General features: G+C 37.2%; 1 protein-coding gene across 1 annotated transcript; it reads left to right on the top strand.

The window, feature by feature from the left end:
• Positions 1-3,422: 3,422 nt before the first annotated feature.
• LOC139728147 (uncharacterized) lies at positions 3,423-17,212 on the top strand. The gene is made up of 9 exons (XM_071639113.1): positions 3,423-3,759; positions 5,215-5,322; positions 6,582-6,713; positions 7,852-7,997; positions 10,246-10,300; positions 13,044-13,129; positions 14,369-14,421; positions 15,637-15,801; positions 16,972-17,212. The coding sequence occupies exons 1-9, from the start codon at positions 3,423-3,425 to the stop codon at positions 17,210-17,212; spliced, it is 1,323 nt and encodes a 440-aa protein (XP_071495214.1).
• Positions 17,213-19,152: the final 1,940 nt, after the last annotated feature.

Genomic DNA, 19,152 nt, shown 5'->3' on the forward strand with positions numbered 1-19,152 from the left:
GCTATTTAAATGAGATGACGTCATGCCCTTGCAGCTCTCTTTTTACTGTGACATAAAATTCTGTTGGGTTTCTTCTTGTCTTTCTCCCCGTCGTTGATCCAGCCACGAGATCTCCAAAATACATTTTCATCATCTCAAAATAATTGCAATTAGGCCAATACTCTGTATGAGTTGATGCTTCGGATTACACTTATTCTCTAATTTGACTTCGCTTTCAGAAAATTCCAAATTTCTGTAGTGATGTGTAAACCGAGGAGAGACTTGGTTAAGTGATTACATAACCTCTGCTGACAGTAAGTTATAGCTGCATTGTACAGAGAAAGGACTAAGAACAATGATTCAGTATTGCACATCCCATCATAATTCTCTTTAAATGTGTGTGTCGGCGTGCGTGTGTGTGTGCATAGGTGTGCGTGTGCGTGCGTGTGGTGTCTTTGAATCTTTTAGAGTATGGTGCATACTTTGTGAGTTGCATTTAGTGTTGTAGACTGGACTGAAAAAAAAATGATTATGACGATAGTAATGATTATAAGATGATACTGATTATATTCAAATAATACATCTTGAATTAATATTCACATGTAAAAAATGGTCAGCGTATAGCCTCTTTAGTGTTTATAACGGGGAAAGGAGAACTTTGTAGGAGACAATGAAAATTGCAATTTGCATTGAAAATGGTTATTATCAATCGAAATGTGCTTTCTAGCAAAATGAAATGCACCTGTAAAAAGCTAACATGGGTTAAAACTATTGATCTATGCTTGTGACTGAGATTACCATCTACACATCCGTATAAAGCATGCTCCATTGTCTCGCGGTAGAAACGTGATTTCGCGAAGAAGAAAATAGTAATCATTATACACGAAAAGGTAACTAACTTGACGGAAACTTCATAATATTATTTTTGCATTTAAAAATATCGGGGCAATGTTTCCCATAGGTCCCACATTGGCAAATTGTCAAGAAACTGTAAAATGCAGGAAAGTTTCTACGGTGTATATCTTTTGTATTTTGTATATCAAAAACAACTATGTCATTTTAGTGTTAGGGATTCTCCTGCTCAAACTCTTATAAATTCCTCTCTAATCCCTGAGAAAGCTTATTGAGTCTTAAATGAGATGCGTTTCAAAATAACTCATCCTAACATACCCCAGCTTTATATTGGTCCGTACCAACTCTGCTGTTGCTAACTGTATCCGAACAGAGTTCGGAGGATACTCGGGATTTGGCCTCGCCGCGCTGCCGTCACCGCGTCCGCCGCAGGGATTTTCTTGTGAGCGCTCTACCGGCTGCAGTTCTCTTTGGATCAACTTCAAATTTGGCATGAAGATGTTTTATGGTAAAACGAAGCAGCCGATCTTTTTCGATGGTGGCTCCCTCGCATGTTTCGCCTTTACACAAAAAGATAACATTTCAAGGCATGCTTGTGTGCGCGATGCCGGCCGTGTTTTTTGACCTTTTTTTTTTTTTTTTTTTTTTTCCAAATTCGATATGTACATGTTTCATAGTCAAATCTAGACACCTATACCTGTTGGTACTGCTGTCCCCACTGTTCCATCTTTTACAGGGTCAAAGGTCACCCCCGCGATCAGGTCAAATTTTGCAAAAAAATGCTTTGGGTATGCAATAACTTGGAATTGTTACTCAAAGGATTTTATTCGGACTTGCTAAGGAGGGTGTATGGGTAGTCATTTTAAATGTAGGACACAGCAGTTTGTGATGACCTCAGTGTTCCGACTTGCATTTCAGCAACATTTCTTGTCGGATTTTATTTCAAACTTGCTATTATTGAATTGAATTGAATTGAATTTATTTATTCAGCATAAAAACAACAGAGAAAGACAATGATGAGCAATCATGACACACACAGAGAAAAAAAACATAACTTTGGAATACATAAAGCTGAAGGGAAGCAGCCAACGAGGAATTAAGTTTCCTTAAAATCTGGCCGACCCAGAAAATCCATTTAAAAAAATGCATTGGTGGTAAATTTTTCATATTTATAAAAAAAAAAAAAAAATGAGATGAACAGATATACCGTTGCAAGACAAAACATAAAGCAATACAGCATGATATACAATACACTACATTTACATTACAAAGACAATAAATATACGAATAAAGTGAGTTACGATCATTAGATAGAATACATGTATTGCCAGCCAAGCATGTCAAAAACTTAGGAATTATAATTTTGTATAAAGTTCTCCTTAAGTTTACGTTTGAATACATTAAAAGAGGTAACTTTACGAATATCATCTGGTATTGAGTTCCATATAAGCGGACCTTGATAAAACACAGATTTCTGAAATAATGATGTTCTTACTTTTGGGATATGAAAATTCTTAGCGTTTCTGGTATAATATAAATGAATATTGCAATTTAAGGTGAAATAATGCATCAGAGAATCGGGTAAAAGCTTATGGAGGTCTATGGGGGTTATTCTGGGTAACAAAGGTTTTCATTGACAGCGGCCTCATCTTTCCTACAATATAAAGGATGCATGTCTTATTTCTTGTTAATAAGGCCTACCAGCCTCATTTCTCGTCAGATTTCATTGTATCCCGCGATTATTGTCATTATATTTACAACATTTTGACCTGAAAAGTCATCTTAATGGGGTATACGGCGGACGGGCTTGGGGGATACAGTCATGTGCTCGAACGGGTCCCCGGTCGAGTGCTCTAGATTGGACATGAATGTTTCCCCGAAATACATAATACTAGTTCAATTGTATTTGTGGCACTAAAATGTGATGGAGCTGTGATGGTGGCACATCTAAACCTTCAAAACTTTTGAGCGGATTGTTTGATTTTTCTGATGCCGGTTCTCTTTACAGTCATGGAATTAATTTGTACATGTATATAGCGGTAATCCCCCCTTAAAGATGGAGAAACTACAATCTAATAGTAGAGTGATAAAATCAATTCCCCTTAAATCAAACCATTCCATTCTCAGACATTCCTTTAGTACGTTGTTCAAATAATCTTGTCACCTTTTGCATGCCCGCGAATAGATGTGGGGTTCGCAGGAGTAAAAGGAAGTATCCAAATCGATATACAATAAAGGATCAAAGGTCTCCTTGGATCGCAACAGACAGTTTCGACCTATCACAGATAGCCCTGATAACTGTGATAATCCGCATGGTTGCAAACAGAGGGACGAAAATCTGCCATTAACCCAACCTGTGACGAGAACCCTCTGCGTTTTCGTTGATCTGTTAATCTATAACTGATTTAACCGTGCATGGGTTGGGTCATCGCTGAACTTTGAACGTGTGCAGAACACTCAATATACAAAAACTGTGATTACGCTGCAGTACTTAATATACAAACCATTCAGGGTATCATTTCCAGAATATATTTTTATGTTGAATGCATGTAGTATTGTTTTCCTCACTTGGTTCGCAACCCACATCAATCATGGCGTCATATTTATGTAATCTATATTCGACAACCTTCCTGTGCTTAGCCACCTGCTGCGCGCTTATTTCCGCGCAAACTCGAACCTGGAATGTGACGGACCTCGGCTGGTTCGGTATCCGTAATCCTGCTTTCACGGCGATCGAGCCGCGGCCGGGCGGTCAAGGCGGCTACGACCTGAGCATCAGCACATTTTCTGCTGTCCCTGAGACGCTGGATTCGAACTTCATAGTAAGGGACATTGGGCGGCAGCTCCAGGAGAAAGACATAAGAAACTTTGATGTGGAAGAACTACCCGGGCGTGTCCTTTGGCCGAACGAAATAAACCTAGTCCCGGGTGAGTAAAAATAGAAAGATAGATAGATACATTGTAGATTGTAGATAGATAGATAGATAGATAGATAGATAGATAGATAGATAGATGATAGATAGATAAATAATGTGGTTTCTCCTCCAATCGGCAAAGATCAAAGTTCCCAACTTATATCAATGCCATTGTGAGGTCAATATGCTGAGTGACTTTGCGAAGTATTTTGTTTGCTTTAGTAATACTATGCCCTTGGAGTCACTTTGAAGGTCATTATTCTGTTTGCAAAAATTGTTTTTCCCCGGGAATATAATAGTATGCATATACAATGTATACTAATATTTTGTTTCCAAATAACAATATTGCTGAAGCATCTCCTCAATTAATTGAACATCGAAATAGGATGATAAGTTCCTGGAAACCTCGACGGACCAAAAATTATTGAATAATGATTGATAACGGAAAATGTCGAATCAATACCATACATTGCAGTCCCTGACACGTTGTGTGTATTACATGATAACTTTCGGATTTCTCACAGACCCACAATGCACAATTGGGAGTATTAAAGAGGAATTCCGTAGCAGCTAAACGTTAGTCTGAAAATGAAGATTAAAACCGCAACGACTGAAATTTTATCAAAATCGGATTAAAAATCAAGTACAATTATTGTACATGAATGTTTAAAGATTCGTTAATTCGTTAATTCCTTTTTTTTAGCAGATCTCAAACAGTTGATGTGAATATGGATAAGTGTACTAATGTCACCAACTTACCATTCCTCAATGATTGCGTAAAAAAGTCAATTCTGCAATAAAAGGGTAACACAACTCATTTACACGGTAAAATAATGATCAATAAGATACATTAGGATTTAGATTGGTAAAGGATTACGTTTGAAAAACAAAATAATGTGGGTCAAGATTACATGAACAAGCTATATGGCAAAATTATTTGAGGCGATGACATGATCAACTCACTACATGCATATACTGTTCGAAAAGAGATAAGTTTCCTACTCAGTATTCGATTTTAATAAAATTGTAACCGCTGCGCATTTCACTTTTCGACTTGTCCGAAATTGTCCTTCATAGACACCAAACAAGTGTTACTCTGTGTTGGTTATATTCTTCATTGGTAGCACGATGATACAGTGGAAATTTGATCTGAACTTATAGGGGGATTCCTCAGTGCAAATCCTGCTCAAAGTTTACATCCTTGGACAACATGCTTTACCCATGATGTCCCTACAGGAGCAAGTTCGGGCACCTGATGGGGTCAGGCACGACCCTCTTCAGAAGTATAGTGCTAAACAAGCTGGGGGAACGAGACGATTGTTTTTGTCTCTATTGTTTTACTGCCAAATTGCATTCATTATCATAAATGTTTTGTAATAATCACGTTTTATTTATTTACATGAGTATTGATATCAGTCTTATCAATAGGTTTGTTTTATTTTGCATTTATTTGCTATACCGATGTCAGAGGATGTCTTCGGCATCTCTGGAATCAGATGGTCGGCGACGGGTTTCCTCCTTCAGTCCAAGCGCCGAGGGAACGTTCTACTCATTGACGATTCTCAAAATGGCGGCGGTGAGCATGCCTGCTTTAGTATCTCGTCGTATCTCGTATCTAGTATTTAGTATCTCGCAGCGTAGTAACCTGTTTGTTGAGATTATGCAGATGTTGGTCCTTCAGCTATAATTCAAAAGAAAACCTGTTTATATAGGTAGCAATATTATCATAACAACAACCACATGAAAACAAATCTACAGTGTTTTTACTCTTTCCAACATTTCATATATTTGTTAAAAGGTCCCTCTTATTATGCACAATGGTGGCTGTTTTTTTTTAACGATGAGTTAAACGTTGCATTTCGTATTATACAGTCTTACTATTGCACCACTAATCTACTCATGAAGTATCGTCAATATTTTTTTCCATGATCTTCATTTCAATGTTGTCATGGGAACTATTATCATGTTTTCGTTGTTTGTTTGTTTTTTGTGTTTGTGTTTGTGATGTAATGTATTTTTGTAAGGCAGCTCACCACAAGCTTTGCTTTTTTGAGGTTCTGCCTTCCTGTACAATAATTTCATGCATGTGATTTCCTACATGAAAAAAAGATGGAAAATAAATGTTATCATAAACTTGAAACTTGAACTTGAACTTGATCGAGCATGCAGGTAATTGATAATCTGTTCACATGGGTGCTCGTTTATGTAAATACTTGACACCAAAATAAACCCCATAGTCTGAATGTACTACATTCTACAGTTTGCAAAAAAAAAAAAGAAAATAAAAAAGAGAGAGGATGTTTTACAAGTCTTTAAAGAGAATCCCATTGCACAACATGTTTGTGACATGTCGTAGATGTGTTTAATCTTCGAATTAGTGGCGCGATCTGCACTATCAAGAGTAAACCATACGTACGGCTGTGGTCAGAAATCCGACATTTCTATACACAGAAAGGCTATCCACAAACATCCAATGTAGGTCTTATACATATCGCTTGAAGCTTGATGCTAACCTGAATTATGATGTTCCCAAAGCCATCCCGATATGTTTATTAAAATATATTTGAAAGGATTCAATCATAACTCTAAATGTTGTTTCCTGTCAACTAAACTTGATTTTCATTACATTATATAATGTGTATATAAAGAACGAGTCTCAAATAAGCCATGGATCCAACAAGGTTTTTTTTATTCTCAACATTTTCAGCCTGCCTCAGGCCTTCGTCAGTGTAGTGGAAAGTTCCAAGATGAACATATAATTATGTATATACACTGTACATCATGATATATACTTATATACAACTTTTCAAACTTTTCTGCTTCAATCCATGTCAGGAAAGTATTACGACATCACAACATGGAAGTGCGACATCGGGGTGTGGTTCTATCACCGCGTAGCATGGGTCGACGTCAATGGTGACGGAAGGAAAGACGCGATCACGGGCAGGGCCAGATTTGACTTTACTTGTGAGTCATATCATTCTGTTCTTATTGATCTAGTTTTGATATGTCTTCTCCAAGAGTTGAAGGGATCGTATAGTTTTGGTTGAGACCAAACTGCAGGTTTCTAGTGTATACATTTTTTTTTCGGTGAGATAAAACCTCTCATGAAATACGAAAGTGCATGTACTTCCAAAAGGAACTCAACATTTATTTGATGAAATTGGTTTTGAAATAACTCCATGAGATATGCAAAACAGAGCAATCCTGATAGAAGGTGGGACCCACATTTTATTATAATCGCTTTGTTTTACTTTTTTTCGGATGTCTCGGCCATTCCAATACCAATTTTCATCAAATAAAATTTGAATTATACACTCAGAATAGTAAGCTCTGTAGTATTTCTTAACTATGGTATGTTGTTTCTTGGTATCTTGCCAAATGTTAAAAGCCCAATCCTCATCTCCGCCAATACTATACCATCCTTTTTCACGTGACACGAGGTAATCGCATAGTGTCTTAAAAAAAAAAAAAAAAACGAGCGTCGGGGATTTGACTCCTACTTAATGTAGCTTCACGACGAAGTCAAGTTATAATACACTGCAACTTCCATGTGCTCTTTGGCGGTACATAGTCACCAGGGGGGGGGGAGCATTTCATGAAGTGGTTTATTCAGACGATTTTCTGACAAACTGTTATATGCTATGCTGAAATCATTGCATCTGATTGGCTGAGAGCAAATTTGTCCGACCAATTTGTCAGACAAACTGCTTCATGAAATGCCCCCCCCCCCCATGAACTGACACCACCTCTTCTTGGTTCAAAAAGTGACTACAAGATAATATTGCCTATAAGGCTATTAGAATACCATTCGTTTACCTATTCTAGTGGAAAACGACATGCTGATTGCAATATTTTCTTCCTTCAGTAGCTCTGCAGTAAGGCCACCATAGATGCCACATATCACTGTTGAAAGCATGCATTCTTGGTAACCATGGACACCAACCATGCCAACGTCAATTTTTTAACTTTTCGATCTTCGTGAAATGAACTGATGGCATTGCTGTCGTTCATCTGAACAATATTAATGCTCAACATGATTAAATACCGGTAAATCTATATAAGTTTAATGAACGTGCTAATGACGTTTGTTCCTGCCTCGTAGACGGTCTACAGAAAGCCGAGATGGTATGGCTTGAACATCCTGAAGATCCTTTTAACGGAGAACCGTGGAATATCCACTACATGTACGACGGACCAGACGCCTTTTTTACCCTCACAAACCTCACAACGCCAGACGGTACATTTGAGGTGAGACCATAATCACTGCTTACTGTGGCATTGAACATCGGACTCTACAGGAATAAGATGAATATATCAAATCCAACTAGACGCACTTTTTCCGTGGATAAGATATTAAAGGGACTGTACAGTACTGGTTGAGGTAGGGATTCATGTCTTGAACATTCCTAAGTGAGATAATGAAAAGCCTCTTATGAAATATGCAAGAGCATGTAATTTTAAGAAGGATTCAACGTTTATTTGATGAAAATTGGTTTTCAAATGGCTGAGATATCCAAAAAAGTGCTAATAATAAAAGGCGACATGCCCCAACTTTATTAATATCTCTTTGTTTCACCTTGTTTTTGGATATCTCAGCCATTTCAATACCGATTTTCATCGAATAAACTTTTGATACCCCTTAGAACTGCATGCTCTTTGACATCTTTGGTTTCTGAATATCTCACAAAACGTTAAAAGTTAAATCTTCACCTCGACCAGAACTGTACACACCCTTTAACAAACTATATGCCCCTCTCTACCCAGATGTATAAATTGATTGGAAAGCTGGCTTTGCTTGGTTCTATACTAATGACAATGCCCACTTGTACCACAAATCTTACACTGAAGAGGCCACTTGGCGTAAGAAAGGAAAGTATTTTACACCATTTTTTAATACTGTTTATCAGTGTGGTGTCTCACTAAAGAGAAATCGTACTCTGCAGACATATGTAACTTTCAGTTAGAAAGATATGCTGTCACTGTCAAGGTGTAAAATAACAAATCCACGTATATGTATCACAGTACTCGTATTGCTAAATCGTTTTCATATAGATTATTCGAACAGTGAGAAATATACTGGGCATGGTAAATGACAGGTTTTTCTCCTTTTAGTGTGATCTTCTCTACCCAAGGTTTATAGTCTCTTTGTTCCAGAGGCCCCTGCCATTATTACCCCAGCATTGTTAGTACCGGTATACAAATGATGCACAGGATAAGTGTTGCACTACATTGTAAATACCCGAGAGTGAGCTGCATCTCCACTAACGCCACGACATAATCCTGTGCATCATTTGTTTTATAAAATGGGTCGAAAACTAACAGTATTTTTCACGTACCTTTGTAGGTCAATACCAGTCAGCTACATGTAGCACTCGCTCAAGAGTCAAGATGTCCGAAGATGTTCGTCCCAAACATTTACGCACGTCGCACTCGGAAATCCCGCACATATAAGTACTGTACGTATAAGAGTATACGTACGCCACACATGTTATGCACACAAGAAAGGCCGGCCGGCAGCCCGAACTAGAAGTTGTATACAGGATTGGCAGCGTGTATAGTAACGTGCGACGCACTTGTAACAACTGATTGAGTGCGCACTGCTAGTGTAAACATTGTGACGTCAGGCCGTGCATGTTAGTGAGAAGTTAATGCACGCACACGTGACTCATTTCAGCGCTTCCAATTGGCTACATTCTTGAACCCATTTTATAAGTACCTATATCATACAGTCATCTGGGGCGAGAGGGACATGTTGGCTAAAACATCTTGTCCAAGGAAGAAAGCACTAGACTGGATTCGAACTCGGGTCCTCCGATTGAGAGTCAGGAGACTTATCCACTTCACAGGGAATTTTGTAAACATTATTTTCAATCATTCTATGTGTCATAACTTATTTCTACAAATACTTGATACATTGGTATGGCATGAAAGACATAGGGCTCAGACTTTTTAAACCAGAAACGTTGTTAGACAGTGACTTTACAAGGGCGGATCCAAGAATTCTGTGAAGGGGAGGCGCCTTTACAACATTAAGGGTGGGGGCGCACGCCCCCCCCCCCATTTTCTTTATTCTTTCTTTAAAACAAAATTAAAGGGGGGGGGGCTGGATCCGCCACTGCTTTACAAACATTTTCCTAATGGACTCTAATTGAACAGTTATATGGAAGGTAATCTATATCCACTTTAAAGCTATATAGCACTTGTTCCTATAATGGATATGGACACAATGTTCATTGCCCCACCCCATTCCAGTGGATCCTTTCGTGGATGAGTGTGGTCCTGAGAATTCCTGGGTTTTAACAAGAGTCGGGTTCAGCTGATGTAATGATGTCCCTAGCGATTGAGTATATACTGATATAGGACTACACTGAAAAAAAGAAAAGAAATCCAAGCGGTGTGTTTATGTCTCGTTGTTTTACAATTACGTTCATTTATTAACAGTCTTACAAGATTTGTAATCACTTTCTCACTTCCATTTCATTTGCTTCTTTTTTAGGCAATCATCACTCCGGCGTACTTTACTCAAGTTTTGATCGTGCACTGGATTGAAGGTTGACTTCATTCAAAGAAACTTGACTATTGCATTCGTAATCAATCGCGTGTAATGATGAATTAAGAGACCTGTATCTTGTAATTGCTATTGCTTTACCCAACCTAATTCATAATGTGCATCAAAATAGCTTAGTTTGCCGCGATGATAAGCCACAAAGAATGATAATTAGTCAAACTATGTGGAACAGTTTATCTTAGAGAAAATACAGCAAGCTTTGTGAATTTTCTGATTATGCTGGTAAGAACACAGTGTCCCACAGTGTGAACAGAGTGTGAACAAAATGTGAAATCTATGTGAAATCTATTCGCACTGTTAAATTTGAGATTTTTAACATTGGGGGCACTGTGGCATAGTGGATCAGACTCTCGACTCCCGATCGGAGGACCCGAGTTCGAATCCCGCCCAGTGCTGGCGTCCTTGGACAAGATGTTTTACCACAATTGCCCCTCTCGACCCAGGTGTATAAATGGGTACCTGGCAACGCTATCGGTTGATGATGATGGCAGGGCCCTCTGGTAGAGCAGTGGTAACACTGAAGAGGCTACCCTGGGTAATTAAGACCTTGTTATGATTCTATTATTATTATTATTATTATTATTATTATTATTGTCATTATTGTATTATTATAACAGTGTGAACACAATGTGCGTCATCAAGTCACAGTGTGAAAGCATTACTGCGTGAACACTCTGTAAACACCACAGCGCAGTGTGAAGTCATCACACTGTTAAATTTGAGCGTTTTCACATAGTCGACTATATGAACATACTGAACACACTGTGAACACACAGTGGGACACTGTGTCCTTTCCAGTAGGGTTTGCTGAACATGGAGATGTCGCACAAAAAGTATGATTCAAACTGACTTGGCGTCATCAATTTCAAGGCACTCGCAGAATGCATGTATCCCACTTATAATTTGCATTTGTCTTACATGCTCGTTTCTGTGGTCTTTCTGTTTTCATGCCTCCGCCACGAATGGTGCCGGAGGCATTATTGTTTCGGGTTGTCCGTCCGTCCATACGTCCGTCCGCTTTCGTTTACGCGATAACTTGAGTAATATTTACTGGAATTTTACCAAACTTGGTTCAAGTATGAAGTATGATGGGGCAATTATTTGATTAGATTTTCAGTGAAATCAGACAGAGGTCAAAGGTCAAATATCAAGGTCAAATCCTAAAATTTATCTGTTTACGTGATAACTCAAAACTGGATGAAGCAGCTTTCACCAAACTTGGTCCAAGGATGATAAATGATGGGACAATTAGTTGAGTAGATTTTAGTGACATCGGCAAAAGGTCAAAGGTCAAAATGTCAAGGTCAAATGCTACAAATGTTGCAATTAAGTTCCCCCATATCTATGCAATGCCCGAAGGTATTTTCTTGAAACTTGGTGTGGACATGTACTATGTATACTGCGTAAAGATTCTCCAGAGAGAGTTTGATGTCATAAGGTCAAAGGTCAAAAAGTCAAAGGTTATGTGAAAATGTTGCAATATCACTTTTCTCGCAAATGGTTCAATGTATCTTCGTGGAACTTGGTACATATGCATGTACTGTCTGGCAGGGATTATCTAGGGAATTTAGGGGTCATGGGTCAATAGTCAGGGGTCAAAGGTCAAGGTCAACTCCTCAAATTTTACTAATTCCCTCATATAGGGGTTTATGCAATGCTGGCATTATTAGTTTCAAAACTTAATACATCTATGCATTACCTAATGGAGATTCTCCGGGAAATTTCCAGCCAGAAGGTCAAAGGTTAAGGGTCAAAGGCCAGGTTTCAATGCCTCCCCCCCCCCAAAAAAAAAAAAAAAAAAATCTGTTTTATACCGTCATCACACTCTTTCTTCATACCTTGGAAATTACTCAATGCATAAACTTCCCCAAAATTCCCCAAATATGCGTACCTGCACTCTTAGAAAATTATAGCAAACCCAGTTCAAGACATTTCTTACAAACCTGTCATTTCAATATTTTGCCAGTTATGTGAAACTGTCGTGGATCACACATTGTGAAGACATTGTACTATACGCCTATTGGGAGAATCATGCATTATGGCGGAGGCATCAGTCGCCATAGCGACATTTCTAGTTAGTCACTTCTTCGAACAAAACGTGTATGAGGCATTCGAAAAATAGGGCTATTACTATTTTTGGTTTTTTTTTTTTGAGGGGCACTGTGACTAAACTGGTTTATTCCGGATGTCATTTATCTATATCTATTGAAGAATCAAATACAGAGCCAAAACATTCAGCTGAAAGAGAGATGGTCGAGAAATTAAATGAGAAATAGTGAGAGACTGCCTGGGATATCGCTTTTCACGTATGAACTTAGATATCTGACTTTCCTATCAATATTTTGACATGAAAATTATGTAAGGCAATATGAGAAATAAGAAAAAAATGAGGGAAAGTATACAACAAGTTTACTGCCAAAGGTCAAGTTACTGAATAATTGAAAGTTGAAACACCACTTCACGCAATCAATAAGTGTATAATGACCGTATTAGACGTGGTACGAATATTGAGTAACATAATAGTGCAATGTTTAAAGTGAAACATAGATGGTTAATACTAATATCGCATATATACCTCAGAATATTGAGTAATTCTATCGCAGACATTATAGTCATTAAGGTTGGACCTTGTTCTCTATTTTGGCCTACGATGAATCGTAACGTTTATGCAACATATTCGACATCCCTGAATACTGTGTCTGATATTATTATCTATTGTCAAACAGGTGATACAACGGATTGGTCACAGCCAGACAAAATTTATTCCAGAGTGATTGACTCAGTGGAAGGAGAATCGTACTTTGATGCCTATGTAAGTTTTATATCATGACAACTTGCTCGCATTAATTTGTTCCTTCACGATGGGAAAAAGCACACCGTGATATTGTTTAATCGTGTTGACACTGAAGATATTAGACTGACAATTTGAAATGTCGGAAATCATGGGACTACCTCGAGTCATCTCACACCATTGTGAGAGTCGTTAACAGGATGTAATTATCATGCATTCACAGTCAGACGTACAAATTACAAATTACAGAGTTACAATGAGGTGTACGTGACAAACATAAAAAATGCAAAGGAAAAAGATGTTAGTGATTAAAAGAGTAGAGTTAGAAAGGTTAGAATGGAAATGTCGAAGATAGAAATGTCAGAGACAGAAATATTACCGAGAATAATGCCGAGGGTTAAATTTCAGAGGTTAAAAAATCCGAAGGCAAAGGTGTCTGTGGTAATTAAAAATTGCAATTGATGAATTAGTTGCAGACAAAAATCTAAAAGTGAAGAATTTAGCGGTAAAAATCCAGTGGTAAAATGCTTGAAGTATAGTGTCATTGGGTATGAAAATATCACTATATAGGCAAAATGTTGTATTCTAGTTTCACTCAAGACTAATTTTATGTTTCATTCGTGCTATACGAAATTGCGTCAATACCTTGGAGTTTATTAGACAGCCATCAATACTTCACACTTTTTTTTACTCAAACCTTTTTACTTCTGAAATGCTAACCTCTAACAGTCTATAACTCTCGCAGTTATTTAGCTCGCATATTTTACGTATTTTAAGTATACTGGCTATACTTCTAATACTCTAACACCAAATCGGAAGAAAATGTCAAACTTTATCAATAATTTTTGAAAATTATTCGGCAATAAGGCACATACTTCAGGCATGAAAATAAAGAATAATTCATTGCTGTATGTATTTCAAAGAGTTTGTTGACGATTTACGAAACATACCTTTGTAATGTGAAGAAGTGGAATTGAGTGATTTTTAAAACGCAGCATGTCCTCAACCAATAGGCCCGCACAAAACTTCAAATAAGATGAGCACACTATTTTAAAGTTTTCAAAGTTTCAAAAGAAAGACTGCATAAAAGCAAAGCACGAATAGGCGTATTTTGTGAAATAATGCTGTCGTCAGCCTGTAGACGCAGGCAGTAATGATCTTTAAAACACAAAAGGTGAAAAGATTGTAAAAAGAACCTACTCAGACTTTGAGAATACCTCGAACTGTCCTGAAATAATTTCCTGACGTTATCTCTCGTAGGTTGCTGACGTGAACCGAGATGACAGGAGAGATTTGCTTGTGACAGCCAGCAGGTAATTAGCACTAAGGCCCGAAGTCACGTAAGTGGTACAATATTGAACCATGGTTAAACCAAGGACAATTTGTAGGGACGCCAAGTGTCCGCATGGCCTATTTCGTTACGAAATCAGTCATTTCGTCAACGAAATGATCATTCTGTAACAAAATGACAACATTTTGTCGACAAAATGATCATTTCGTTAACAAAATGAACATTTCGTCAACGAACTGATCATTTTGTCGACGAAATGACTGATTTCATATCGAAATAGGCCGTGCGACACTTGGCGCTCCATACAAATTGTACCACCTTCGTGAACTCGGGCCAAGTCCAAGAAGCCGTCTATTATTACTGCATGAGGTTTGATTGTCTCTGGGTTATTTGTGTATGTGTGTATTATTTTCGCAATTGTCATTTCTCGTTGTCAGTATTTCAGTTGTCAGTGAGCGTATCTTCGGCATGGATGCCCTACAATCGTTCATATCCACTCCATTAAGTGGATGGCTAGTAACTGATCAGTGGGAATCAGTGGGAATGCTGGGGGTGATTGTTCCAATCCTCGTGGGATTCATTTAAGAGTACATTATATATCTATTGTTGTGTGAAAATTATTTGCTTCAGAATGGTCTCATATTCAAGTAATGTGCAGTTCGATGTTTCCAGGTTAGCATGCCTGTACAGTGACGGTACATTAATATGTAATATGCAAAAAAAAAAGAAAGAAAGAAAGAAAGAAAGAAAGAGAGAAAAGAAATAAGAACCCCCAAACCAAAAAACGAAACAAAAAGAAAACAAAAGAAAGCAAAATGACATCAACAACAACAAAAAACTTCCCAAGTTCTACAACATATATTTTATAGATTCTTATATTACCAACACATTTTGATCTAAGTCAATATGTGGGTCTCTCTCACGTTTATAAATATCTACACTTTTTTCATGATTTTGTGTTAATATAGTGAATTTTACCAGGGTAATCTTTCTCAGTAGGCCTATAGGATATGCATTATTAAATTCAGAGTTTCCAATATTTTAGAGATGATAATTTCTGCAGCAAAAATGTTACAGGACTTCATTATTTAAAACATCTTTGCTTTCTCCGTCATTTGAATTGAAGAGGTTAAATTATCCTGGGTCATAAAAAAAGTAAAGGAAAATATAAATTTAAGATAGGACTGAAAAAATATGAATACATGTCGGACGTCCTTTTGCTCTCTCCATGCTGCAGTGAGGTTAATGGGAAGCTTCTGGCATTTGAAATTCCCGACGACTTCCGAACTGAGAACTGGACTCGTCACCAAATCGCCGATGGCTTCGTTCCAATAATCTCGCGAGAGGGTCAAGGGTCACCAGGCATTGTCCTTCCGGTCCACCCAACGACCACAGATACGGAGTTCGTATAAGCTTTTCATGTGCTTCATTCTGGTTTTGCTAACTTAGTATTATGACGTCATCCCATTTATAGCATATCTTGTATGTGATTACGTTTTGAAGAGAAGCAGCTGAATTTTTGAAATATTTCCTTTCTGACCAATTTTGATAAAGAAATTGCTATCAGTAGCTATCATCACTTATTTACTAGTATATGGCACTATCCGTATAGCAGTGTAATCATGGATAATTATTGATTTTTATCCCGCATCGCCGAAATAATACCGAGTAACCATTATGCTGTATAAAGAGGAACACTTACGGAATCATGGTTGAGTACAGTGCCCAATATTTATTTCCAATGCAGTATTCTCAACGGCAAACCTCCACAGGGGTATGACTTGGTGTCGCGCCTATTCACGAAGACAGCAAATCGTTGTTGTCGGTGTTTTTTTTCAATCATTTCATGTTCAATAGTATGGTATTTTACCTCCCTGAACATCGCGAAGAATCATTCACAAAATTCTTGAGTATAAAATTATCTGGAAGCGCCTGGCATGTTTCTATTGCATAATTTTTTTTTTTTCATATCAAAGTTATGTATCATGGCCAAAGCAAACGAGACTATTTGTAAATCACAGTAACAATTATCAACAATCTATAGTGTCAATTTCAAATACATAATGCCAGAAATTTGCAGGATTGATTTTTTCCATGAAATTACGCGCTAGCTTGACCATGACTTGAACTAGGATTGCAGACAACTTTAATGTGATAACTTACAACAATGTGTAATGAATCAACCATCCACTATTAAATCAATCCTTAATGCCCAATTTCAGTTGAACAGTTGAACTGTACATGCTACATCTAAGTGATTCGTTGCCAAGAGTGACGTTAGTTGCCGAAAGATGTTCATTTTTGTTTATTTTATTTCCCTATGAAAATATAAACATATTCCATACAGTAAGATAAGTGTTTTACATATTAGGTCGTGAAATATATATATATATATCATGTATATATACGGAGGGTGGTCCGTTTTCAGTAGTGACTGTGATTGTCGCTAAATGGTCTTCTTTTGGGTCCTGTTTACAAGAAGGCAATTTCAAACATATTGTACAGGGACTGGTGATAGAATAAAGATACAACACAATCCTTGATCATCTATCTGTGTCTTTTCTTCAATCAGTGGAAAACCACTTCTCATGGTCACAGGAGACGATGACGGAAAGATATACATCTTTGAGAGCGAAGACTACAACGATGTGAACAACTGGGACTACACCCGAAACGTGATCTTTGAGTCCAGAGGGACGGTCGGGGCCATGTCCGTACAAGACGTTGATAATGATGGTTACAATGAAGTTTTCATTCCGGCCTATTCTCGCAGCAGATTTCATATCATGACCTTCAAGCCAGAAGAAAATTAAAGTCCGACAGTCACGTTTGAGTATAGACCTGCATGTATAATGTTTTATATTTAAGTCACAATGGTCCACCGAGGGAAGTTTATAGGTTGGCAATTTTTGTGTCATTAGTACAATAAATTATTGTTTTGATGTTTGAATAAGTTGTTGTTTTTTTACAATATGTAGATTGAGTTAAAGCAGTAATATTAGTACAACACATTAGTGAAAGTTGAAGGAAATTCGGGCAATTCATTCAAATATGTTATAAATTTTTGAAGTTTCATGGCTACCGATTGCTAGATGAGTAGACTGCTACATCTCGTGACGTTACTTGTGTACATCAATGGGAAAAATAATTCCAAAAAATGCAACCATTTTTTAATGAAAACGGCATATTCCCTCGACTTGTTACTGACAGACTGACATATTTTATCATTCCCTTAACTTTCGGAAACACATGAGTCATGTGCTCTTCCTAAATCATAGTCGTTCATGATATCTTTCATCAATGCATGAAAAATGTAACAAGGTTTTGAATTGGTTTGAAACTATGCACACATTATATTAAATCGTTACATACAAAGTAATTTTTCATCGTAAGTCAAATATTGTGTTGGACTTACTCAAGATCACTTTTGATTTTAATATATCATGTTATGATCTTTGGAATAAGACAAGTAAATAATCACATTGACCTGAATATACTAGTATGTTAATGTTAGACGAAATCAATTTAATGTTCTTTTACATTTTCGTTATATTGTTGCTTATACGTGACGTCACAAAATGCAGTCTTCTCATCCATAAATGGATGAACCAAAAACATTTGATAGTCATAACTTTTCGAAGGTTTGTCCGTTTTTTCTCAACCTTCGCTGATATATTTTACTTTCATTGTATTATTCCCCAAATCTACATTATCATATTGCACTTCGATTTCATTCTCCTTTCAGTTATTATGAGTAATGTCAAAATACTGGATTGCATAAAATGTCAAAACCTTCTCAGAGTGATTGATTATATAATATGATTATAATATCATAATGTAATATGATATGACATTACATAGCATGATGTTATTTCATGTCATGTACAGCTTATGCTACATTTTGTATCATTCAATTGCATGTCAATTATTCGACACTCCGATACATCGAATTGTTATCAAATTTTGCTTTAAAAAGAACACCACAAATCCATATACTACTATAGGTCTAATCAAGTGTTGTCATGCCCACGTGATAGGATTGCTCCGAAAGATGTTTAAATGAATGTTTCAGTTTAAGCGACAATACTTTGATGTATAATTCGATTCAGTGCCCCTCGGAACATATATCTTTAATGTAAAAACACGGATAGTCACAGTTATGACAATTCAAATAAAAACGACTGAGTACTGTATACTATCAACAACTTTCGCCTTTTATTTGCATCGGTGGACTGACATAATTTATAAATGATTTTGATATCATCAACTTATATAAGCCCGCCCATTATCCCGATTACTTTTAGTGCTTGCTATCATATTTGTAAATCTTAGCTTAATTATGTTGTTTATGTTCCAATATTTGTTACGATAAATAACGCCTGACCCCAGTGTCAGGAAGTTGTGATAAAGACACATGCTTATCAACAATGTGGTTTTTTCTTAATATTTTCAAGGAGGGACAAAAAATGTCCAGTTACATACTGATGAAACGCACACATATCAGATTTAAGTTACACGGATGTCTGAAACGTGGTAACGTCTGACTTTCAAGCCACAGCCACCATGGGCATGACACAGAGAGAGAGAGAGGTAGAGAGAGAGAGAGAGAGAGAGAGAGACAGAGACATGAGAGAGGGAGACAGAGAGGTAAGAAAAATCGAAGATGTAAAAAGAATTCATTGTATTCCGTATCTATTGCAGTCCGCCTAGTTGCTATACAGTACACCTGTAAAAACTTTATTTAATGTGATTT

The sequence above is a fragment of the Diadema antillarum genome, unplaced genomic scaffold (genome assembly GCF_040938485.1).
Source record: "Diadema antillarum isolate AM-2024a unplaced genomic scaffold, OU_Dant_1.0 seq00000166_RagTag, whole genome shotgun sequence".
In the NCBI taxonomy this organism is placed as follows: domain Eukaryota; kingdom Metazoa; phylum Echinodermata; class Echinoidea; order Diadematoida; family Diadematidae; genus Diadema; species Diadema antillarum.